Source organism: Pelodiscus sinensis, chromosome 16 (genome assembly GCF_052426305.1).
Source record: "Pelodiscus sinensis isolate ZL-2025 chromosome 16, ASM5242630v1, whole genome shotgun sequence".
NCBI classification, from domain to species: domain Eukaryota; kingdom Metazoa; phylum Chordata; order Testudines; family Trionychidae; genus Pelodiscus; species Pelodiscus sinensis.
In genome coordinates, this window is record NC_143067.1 from 18,382,043 (window position 1) to 18,392,421 (window position 10,379).

The window sequence follows — 10,379 nt, forward strand, 5'->3', positions numbered from 1 at the left end:
TAAGTCGGATCCGCGTAAGTCGGGGACTGGCTGTACTGCATTTAATGTAGAAAATTACATTATGAATAAGTTGTAGGATTTCTGTGTAAAATATATACCCATACCTAAGCAACATCCACAGTGACATACAATAGTTTGTAAGCCCTTTTTGTAATAATAAAGGGCAAAACCAATAGAGTTTGAAAAGTAGCAACAACCAACTGTCCAGTTAACTGTATAGGGGAGAAAAGCAAATCCACCTATATTTAGGCTTAGGTATAAAATATTTGTCTAATGTTAGTGCCTTAGTCTTAATGTACATTAATTCCAATGTTCAGATTTCTAGAGTTGACCATAAAGTATAATAGTAGCCATAGTGATACAGCTGATAAGCAACAATTGGCTGTTTAACTATTTGGCGATAGCTTCATGAAATAACTAAGAGTACTGAAGAGCCAGAGTGGGTGCAGCATTTCTCTGATTTTGCTCAGGTGAACAGCCCCAAGGCTAGAATGTAAATTAATGCAGGAGAACTTTGAGGAAGTTTATTAATGACTAACTCTAGTTGGGGCTAGAACTTCAATTTCATGATGCTAATGCAGTTGAGATTAGTAAATATGAGGGGAGAAAAATGTAAACATAGGTCATTCAAATGTTAACACCTTGTACAATTACCTGTTTGATTTTACTTCTACCTCACTTATTTTCTATTCATTTAATTGCTTTATAGATTACACATCTCATTTCAATTGGCTTCATCACTAAACAGTGAATATTGTTGGAGGTTGCTAGAACATATTATATAAAATCCCGCTCTCATCTACTTTATTAAGATGAATGTACTCAGCTCCTACGATGGAGACAATAAATGAACACATCTTTGATTTATGTACAAGCATATGGAGGGATTCCTTGTGTCTAGTGCTGGTTTCCCCGAGAAAAGCCTGCTTTGCATCATTCCAGACCTCCAGAAACTAATCACTGTATGGCTTCTTTGACTGTTTTCTTTCTGCTCCGGTCTCCTTCATACTGTATAGGGGTTCCACAAGCTTGTTATGAACAAGCATTAAACCTGGTACGTGGGAAAAGGAAAGGCTAGGTATGGGTAGGAAGTGCAGTGAATGAACAACTTTGCTTTTAAATTAAGGTATGGGCACTAATTCTTAACTGACCCCTTTACGCACAACCCTCTTAGTATTTTTCACCCCATTGCTGTAAACCTGATATTAAAAGCAATATCAGTATACATTTAAAACCTCATTTACTTTTCATTGTGTACAGAAAGAGGGACATACTTCACTCTCCTTGGCCAATTAAACTAGCTTCACTCATTTTGTGTATGGCTTGTTATCAATAGCACTTTATTAACTCAAAAATAGAAAACACAGGATTCATAATGGTAGTGGAAAATTTAAATAAAGATTTCCATTTAAGTGTTGTCCTGAATACATTTCTAATTAGGAGGTTTTTTTTAAATTAGGGTTAGTACCACAGAGTTACCTGACAGCCCTTCCTCCAAACACACAATGTGTCGGACAGGGAAGATTTTCTAAATTAAATGGTGACACTGAAAAGAGAGAAGCTAATTAGAAAAGTGGCCTGATCTGGCCAGTTTCTTACCTTTAAAGTATTTCACTGTTTTAACTTTGAGTTCCAGAGTGGCATCTTCATCACATACAAAGACAGTGCTAGGATGCTGCTGAAAGGCAGATACCGTCCACATGTGGTTCACTCCTTCCTCTATAGCTTTGTACAAAGCAAATGCTTTATGGGCTCCTGTGATTAGAATCATAACCTGAATTGGGGGAGAGGGGAATACAGGAATCAGGTTGTTAGGTTCTGTGATGCACATTTAAAGGGAGCATACCCAAGTGTGATTTGAAGCCAATACATGAGCAAGTCATCTAAAGAAGAAAACTATTTTAGTCCTCTCCAGCAATGTTTCACTTCATTGACTCAGTATTGTTCTCTTTGGCTGTATCATTTTAAGTAATAAAATTACGGTTTGTCTGGCCATTTTAAAGTTTATGCACCTGTTACTTTGAGCTCTCCCTTTTATGTTTATGCAAGAGTAGACTAGAGCATGTTAGACAGCTAGAGGAGCTGATTAACAGTTATGAACTACAGGTGTAAAATAAATTCAACCACACACCACCTTGTGATTCTCAACTTGTTGGTATGCCTCTGAGTAAGTCCGTGGTTGATCCCTGCCCCTTCTGCAGCGTGAGGGAGAACCTGGTGCACACCTATCTTGAACGTGCTAGGTTGCAACCCCATTTCTGACTCCTCCAGAACCTCCTGCTGAGGTTGTGGCTGCTCTTTTCCCCATACCTTTTCATTTATGCACACACGTACCATGTCCCCACAAAGTCACGAGACCTCCTCCTGGTGCTGGCAAAAGCTGCCATATAGAACACCAGGAGGGGGATGCTGGATGAGGGGGTGCTCTGCAATTGTGGAGCCTATTTCCGCTCCTCTCTAGTCTCATGCATCAGAGCAGAGTTTCTTTGGGCAGCGTCCACTGGCTCCCGAGGATCTCTGCTTGGTGTCCGCTTCCAATTCCCATTTTAAACCAATGACCTCACCCCGATCCTGATTTTCATCATTGGTCCTATGAAATCAGTTGAACTCCAGATCCAGTGGGTCTCTCCCACAAGGCTGGGGGAGAGTCCTTTAGAAGTGGGCGGGTGTTCCATAATTCAAATAGTGACTTGTGAAATTGACCCATACGAAACTTCCTTATCCAGCTTCCCAAGCACACTACAACTGTATTGCATAGTTACCTGAAAACTGTTAAAGCAGCATAATGGAAACCAGATGAATAAGCTCATTCTGATGTAATGAACACAGCTGTTTGGTAAGACATCCTTTCTTTTCCTATCCCTGCATATATGATTTTACTTTTAGTAGCATCATCTCTCAGCTATCATTCACATTTATATGCCCCTCCATTTGTGTGTCTAATTTGATCATAGCTAAAGTAGCAAAGAAACCCCAGGGGAAAAACTAAGGTACTTTTGCAGGATACAAGGTAATTAGGTTGTGTAATTGATCAACTATGATCAACATTTTGGCAGCCCTGTAATGCCTACAGCTGTGCTGCAGAAAATGCCACTATTTGAAAACTAGACAACTTTTTGATGCTCTGTGAAACATTATATTAAGTCATTGGATTTTTCTTCTAACCTCTCTAGCATCCATGACTGTGCCTACTCCAACTGTCAGAGCCATTGTGGGAACTTTGGAGAGGTCGCCATCAAAGAATCTAGCATTAGCCAATATGGTGTCCATAGCCAATGTCTTCACTCTAGTTCTGGACACCAGACTTGAGCCGGGCTCGTTGAAGGCAATATGACCATCTGGGCCAATACCTGTGTTGGAGACAGTTTAAGAATGTCACTACCTTAACACTTACAAAAAGCAAAGCCAACATCACACTTACTATAAGGATGCTATAGGCTCCAAACAGCAGCTATGGCCATTACTTTCATACAAGAACTTGCAGCATTGTTAAAGCTCAAAGATCTTGCTTCCTTTCACGTGAACGGAAAATTTCCCACTGAAGTCAACAAGATTAGAAACACTGTTTCTTAGCATTTTTTGGAATAATGAAAAATTAATTAGCACCCAAAAGCAAATTGATCACATTAGAAGTCACCACTGTGTCAGAGGGTTTATAGCTGGTTACAGCAGTTACCTACTAGAACTTACTAATGTAAAGGTTGCAACACCTCTCTTATCCTCCCCTCCCCATCTTCTCAAGAATTCACTTACTAGGCTGAAATATTCAAATCTAGATCTTAGCTGAAATGGTGATTTAAAACATAAATCAGTAAGTATCAACAATATTTCTTTAGCCATTTTACTTCTGAGAAAAAAAGTCAACATTCCTTCCCCAGTCTGTCCCCATATACCTAAAAAAATGCCTGAACTTTAATGAATGATCTTTACATGCTTAGTTTTAAAGAGGTCATCCACGGCCAAGTGGGTCAGAAACACTCTGCCAGTGTTCCTGGCATCCCCTATCCCTGCAGCCTGAGACTTTGGAGCAAGTTGCTGCTTCAAATTTTGAGACCCATACTTGATCAGGAGGCACATTACACTGACCTAGTATGACAGAAAGGCTTAAGCAGGAATGGAGCTGCTTCTAGGACAACCTAAGCATCTCACTGAGTCAAAAATAAAACACACACAGACTACCAGTGAGTCACCTATGCATTGGCGATGTAACATCCCTGTTTATCTGGTTAGCCAGTTAAACATTGTTTAATGGATTAAGAGGGGGAGGAGGAGGAGGATGTTCCAGTCAGGCTAGACCAGACCCCATCCCCACCCACTGCTGGCCTGGCACAACTTTCTCCCTGCCCCACAACCGCAGACAGGAGCTGCTCCAGCCCAGCCACAGCAGCCCCTGTCCATGGTGGGCCCTCTGTGGGCCTGGAGCAGTCCCCCTGCCTGCAATAGGTGGGGAGCAGCTCCAGTCCCCACCAGTTAGCCTCACTGGAGGAAATGGCTAGAGGTGACACTTTACAGACAAGTACCCCATACACTCTTTGGGGCAAGGGAATGCACATATGGCTTTTCTGACTGCATATCTAATAAGTGGCTTTAAAAAGGAACTCCCCAAACAAAGTTATCTAGGTTTATGCTAAAAAAACAATGCTCTATTCTCTTCTAGTCTGTTATTCTTTCAGATTTTCACCTCCAACAAAGAGTTCGATTCCACCAGCTGCTTTGATTTTCCTCTCAAAAGCATCACACTCTGCCTGTAGGTCAGCTGCATTTCCATCCAGAATGTGAGTGTTTTCTGCAGAGATGTCAACGTGCTTGAAAAAGTTATTCCACATGAAGGAGTGATAACTTTCCAGGTGATCCCTTGGGAGACCTGGTGATCAGGAACATTAATGCAGGTTTATATTACAGTCACATCTGCAGACCCATTAAGGACCCAGATCTCATTGTACAGGACATAGTACAAAAACAATTCCTGCTTCAAAGTCTTTCACACCCTATTTGTTACAGCTTTCACGACTTGATAAGTGGGCATAAAGGAGGAGGATACAATAACCTATGTAAAAACTTTTACATATATTTGCATAGACATCGGTGATTTTGATTACAAATGAATGCCAGATATCACCATCTACTCTTCAGCTGGGTGTCCTTAATGCAAGTTTAAAAAGTCACTATAGTTCCAGTAAGATCACACTGTGAGGGAGAGGCAGATTATCCAAATTCTATGAATAAGATGCATTAATATTATGAAACAGATCTAATTTTTTTCCTCAACATTCTGCAGAATTATTGTTATTCTAAGCTTGTTAATGGTATGCCAAAACCAGAGAAGCAACTTTAGTTTAACAATTCTTCCAAAAACTCCCTGATTATAAAGGATGATTCTAGAACAAACTACATAACCCTTAACCTAATCCAGAGTACTCGGATTATGATTATTCACAGAAAAAAAATCAGTCCAATCAAATCAGGAAGATAATGCAATAACAGTAGGGCCATAGAGTAAACTAATGTGTATGTTTAGCACATTGGTACCTTGATAACCAGAGGATTTGTTCACTTGTCACTGAACCAGCTCCAATTGAATATTGCATCATAATGTCACAAATAAGGCAATCCTTATCTAACATCATAACAGGGCTACATATCAGCAAGTCTAAAGTGCAATCTTGCTGGAGCACTGGCTATTTCCTTTACTAATTATGCACAGGGCTATAGCATTCCATCCAAACCAGCAAAACAGCAGAAGGAGCAGCAATTTCCCTGATCAGAAGAAAGCTGGGATAAAATGGTAAATTCAGAGATTTTACATTCTATCTACTGTACTAGCGTCATCAGTGGGACTTCTTTAATGAAATACTCAGGGAATGTATCAGTCAGCTTTCACAGGTCATAGCTAATGTGATCTTTCTAATTAGGGGACAAAGTTGCAGCTCATTAGAGGGTTGCCCACTTTCCTGACCAGACACTATTTGCAGCAATGGTGCCTGGACCATTCGGTCTGGGAGACTTGGCAACTCTAGCTTGTTAATAAGTATTACATAGCATTCCAATCCCCTGTCTCTCCCTTCCCAATCTGTTTTGGGGTCATTTTACATTGAGTTCTATACAAAGTGACATATTTTGTATTAACAGAAATGTCTGATTTCATTCAGCACAATAAATAAAATGTGGGGACCCTCCACCTAAAAAAAAAAAGCTTGATTGTTTCCTCAGCACAACATTTTATGAATTAAGATGACTCACCTACGTATTCGTCCATATTGAAGGTTTTTACATATTTGAAGGACAAATCTCCATTCTTGTAATACTCAATCAGCTTTTTGTAACATCCTAAAGGAGTACTTCCTAGGAGAGATAATGCGGGGGGAAAAAAATCAAAATATTTAGTGGAATTAGTGTTTCACAATGCTGTGCATACACTGAGCTGTGTAAACATTCTGCATCATTAATTCAATAATTCGAAGATTTTTATGTTACTGAAAGACTGACCTATTTAATTACAAACTATTGGCTAACAAACACATCGAAAGCCATCTCAACAAACTCAGTACTGGTGCTAGCTGCTCAAAAACCTACTCAGAGCAGAACCTCATTAATGACTGGAAGACTCATTGATACTAAGTATAGCAAATAACACAACCACTCTATCACATTTGTCTCTTTGGGCCTCAGCTTCCCTATGTGTAAAATAGAGACAGTATTCATCTATCTTACAAACCAGGGGTTGTGAGACAGGAAATGTCTGAATACAGCTGTTTTGAAGATGAATAGCACTAAATATTATAAAACAAAAATAAAAGCAGACATATATACCAAACAGTGTTTTATTGAGACATTACATAAGTAGCTTGGGTGAAAACAAACTAGTTCCTATGGGGTGTGGTGGCAGGGAAGTGCCCAGTGGCTTATATTTCTGATGCTGCCTCCCCAAAAAAAGCCAAGAATGTGGTTGGATCACAACCGTAACAAAGAAATATATATGGTAAAAAGCTTATGCCACCTTTCAGCTTCAAGAGTATAGAGTCTAGCACCTGTTGTTCCAAGATTACAAACACTTTTTACTTGAACTAAAGGAGACTCCCCATCATCGACCATGCAAGTTGAACAGTTCCAATTCTGTCCAGTTGTAATAAACTGATTGTGTGCTATTTCATCCTCAACTGGACAGAATCAGAACTACTCAACTGTCTGTCAGCTCTGCACAGCTAATATTGGAGAGTCTCTTTTAATTCAAGCAATAAGGATCTAGTCTTAAAAGTAGATGAATTTTACACCTAGAGGAAGCACATAGTTTTACCATCTATTCCACTTATGTGAAGAGCTGTCTCATCATGTAGTGCTTCACCTTCTATCTATATGGACTCTTTGTTGTTATTTGGGAGGCATCACTATAAATAATTTGCTTACTTTAAAAACAGAAAAAGGTTTCTTAAAGGAAGTAAATTATACAAACTGTTGCTCCCCAAACAACAAGGCTATGTCTACATTGGCATGATTTTGCGCAAGAACTCTTGCGGAAGAGTTCTTGGGCAAAAACTCTTCCAGAAGAGAGCGTCTACACTGGCATGTGCCTTTGCACAAGAGATGTGCTTTTGTGCAAGAGCATCCGTGCCAGTGTAGATGCTCTCTTGCGCAAGAAAGCTCTGATGGCCATTTTAACCATAGGGCTTTCTTGCGCAAAAAATGCATGTTGCCTGTCTACACTGGCCTCCTGCGCAAGAACAGTTGTGCAAGAGGGCTTATTCCTGAGTGGGAGCATCATAGTTCTTGCGCAAAAAGCACTGATTTCATACATTAGAACGTCAGTGTTCTTGCTTAAACATGTTAAATCATGTTAATGAATCCTTCCAAACCTACCTGTGGGAAGTCCAAGAGTGAAGTATTTGTCTGGGCCGGGGTTAAACTGGATAATTCTATTCCTAATGTACTTTGCAGCCCACTCACTGGCTTGTGCATAGTTCTCCAGAATGATGAGTTTCATGATGACCTGCACATTTAAATAAAGATGCTTAAAAAAAAGGAGTTAACTTTCTACACTGAAATAAACATGGAGAACTCATTGTATTAGTACTAATTTTAGTGTATGGTTACATTTTTCCTTCATCTCACATGAAACAATAACCACGTTATACTGGCCCTGTGAAAGGAACACTGTTAGCCAACAGCAGATACTACCAAGATGAATTAGCCTACGCAGGGGTCTGCAACCAATGGCTCTCAAGCCAAATACAGAACCAAATGTAGCTCTTTTATCATTCCCAAAGTACATGCAACTTTGTAAATTAAAATGAAAAATTAATTCAAAATGTTAAAAACACATAATTACTCATGTAGTTTGAATGCATGCAGGAACCTGAATTTGACCAGTTATTATGTAAATTTCAAAGAAATGTGCAAAAAGATGCAGCAGCAGAAGTCCCATTAAATAAAGTCTGTGATTAGTATTTCATTTCTGCTATTATTAATCATGTCAATTATCAATAATATTAAGTTGTATATTTTCAGTCATGCAAAGGGGCATTCTTATACTGGCTCTTTGTTGGCCACTTGTTCTAGATTTTAATATAGTTTGGCTCTTTGGTTTGAAAAGGTTGCAGACCTCTGCGCTCTAAATTAGATTGCTCCCTGGGCAAATTATTCCTATATTGGGCAGCAGACCATTCCTGCATGTAGATTAGGGATGTTAAATATTGGTTAATTGAATAGTTGAGTATCCTCAAGCATTCTTATTGGTTAGTTGACTAGTCTATGGTTCCTGGGGGCAGGGCTGGCAGCCAGTGTGCTCCAGTCTCACTCCTGAGGAGCCCTGGCCACTCTGTGCTGTTGCCTCTGTATCAAAGGCAGCAGTGCAGGGTGCCACGTGGGACCAGGTCTGCAAGGGGAGCCAGTTCAAAAACCAGTTCCCCTTGTGGACCAACTGCCTGGTCCCCTGTGCTGCTACCTCTGATAAAGATGCAACAGTGCTAATAGGCAGCAGCCCGTCTGGGGGGTGGGATGGGGAAGTGTCCTGAGCTCCCAGACCCCCTATGAGCTAGAATGGAGCAGGGCTGCCCGCCCACCTGGCTCCTAATACACTTTAAATGCAGAGCTGCAGCAGGGGTAGGCCCCAGACTCATTTCAAGCCAGGACTGAGCCAGACTACTAAAAAATGTACTGGCAAGTGGGAGGGAGGAAGTGCATGTGTCTATAGCATTGACCTATCAGCTTTTGCTTATCGGTTAACTGACTACACTATTACATCCCTAATGTGGATGCAGCTATCCACTGCTTGTTTTTGTGGATGCAGATTCTGTGGCTAGACCCCCACAAATCCACAGCTACCCGACTTATATCCACAGGTATCTACAGCCACGGGGGTGCTATCTGCAGATTATTCTTGCAGATCCACATGGGGATCCCAATTTTGTATCTACTCAGGGCTCTGTGGATCGCTCACTCTCCTAAGAGCCTGTTCAAATGGAGTTAGTGCTCACAGAGCATGCAAGGCACAAAGGCTCTGTGGGAACCTGTCCCTCCTCCCCCAAACTCCCTGTTTGTTCCTCTTCTGTTCGCAGCTCACTGGTTTTTTTTACCAGACTGCAGGCTCCAGGCAGTTGCCCCGCTTAAACCCTCCCCTGCAAGCGGCCGCTCGGCCCCCCCGGGAACAAAGCGCCCCCAAACTTTTCAAACAAAAGGGGCTCAACGAGAACAAGTTGAAGCTCGGCAGCTCCGGAGTCCCAGGCCAGGCCCTGGCCTGCAACAGGGCGAGCAAGGCCGCTCCCCCGGAGCTCATGGGCAGGAGATGCACCAGGGAGCCCGGGAAGCGGGAATTTAAAGCCATTCCAACAAATTAAAGCCTAGTTCCGCCGGCGCCATTTTACCCGGGAGGGAGCGGCGGGGACTCGAACTCCTGGCCCTCCCGAACCCTTCTGCCCCGCGCCTGGCCCAGGCGCAGCCTCAGCACCGCGTGCTCTAGCGCCTCCTGCCGCCGCCGCGCAGCCCGGAGACCGTCTGGTTCGCTCACCTGTCCGGGCGCACGGCGCCCGCCCCCGGCTCTGCTTCGTCCCAAGCCGCGGCCCCTTGTCATATGACGGGGGCGGGTCACGCTAGTGAGGAGCTGAATCAGCAGCGCGGAGTTTAGGCAACTCTCCCCGCGCCGAACACTTCCCGTGCTCCGTTCTCTGGCTGGCCAGATTCGTGCGAGGCTCCCGCAACAGGCTGAGCGCGATTTACGCTTCGCCTCCCACGCCCGTCCCCCAATCCCGGCCTGGGCTCCCTTGTGAGCTTGGGCAGCACAATCCTGGTTTGCTGCTTTGCAGCTCCTGAAAAGCTCGGCTGTTTATCACCCAAGAGCTGTCTCTGGAAGTAGCCAAGGCAACGCTGCCTGGACAGAATCTAGTCGA

General features: G+C 42.5%; 1 protein-coding gene across 2 annotated transcripts; it reads right to left on the bottom strand.

Annotated features, from left to right (window-relative positions):
- Nucleotides 1-679: 679 nt before the first annotated feature.
- GNPDA1 (glucosamine-6-phosphate deaminase 1) lies at nucleotides 680-10,379 on the bottom strand. Of its 2 annotated transcripts, none has more exons than XM_075900319.2 (7): nucleotides 10,001-10,379; nucleotides 7,855-7,984; nucleotides 6,241-6,342; nucleotides 4,682-4,864; nucleotides 3,166-3,350; nucleotides 1,600-1,774; nucleotides 680-1,051 (listed from the first exon to the last, which is right to left on the bottom strand). In XM_075900319.2, the coding sequence occupies exons 1-7, from the start codon at nucleotides 10,061-10,063 to the stop codon at nucleotides 954-956; spliced, it is 936 nt and encodes a 311-aa protein (XP_075756434.1). In that variant the 5' UTR covers nucleotides 10,064-10,379; the 3' UTR covers nucleotides 680-953. The 2 variants fall into 2 exon arrangements, with proteins under 2 accessions (XP_075756434.1, XP_006128599.1); XM_006128537.5 differs by lacking the exon at nucleotides 10,001-10,379 and adding an exon at nucleotides 9,858-9,994.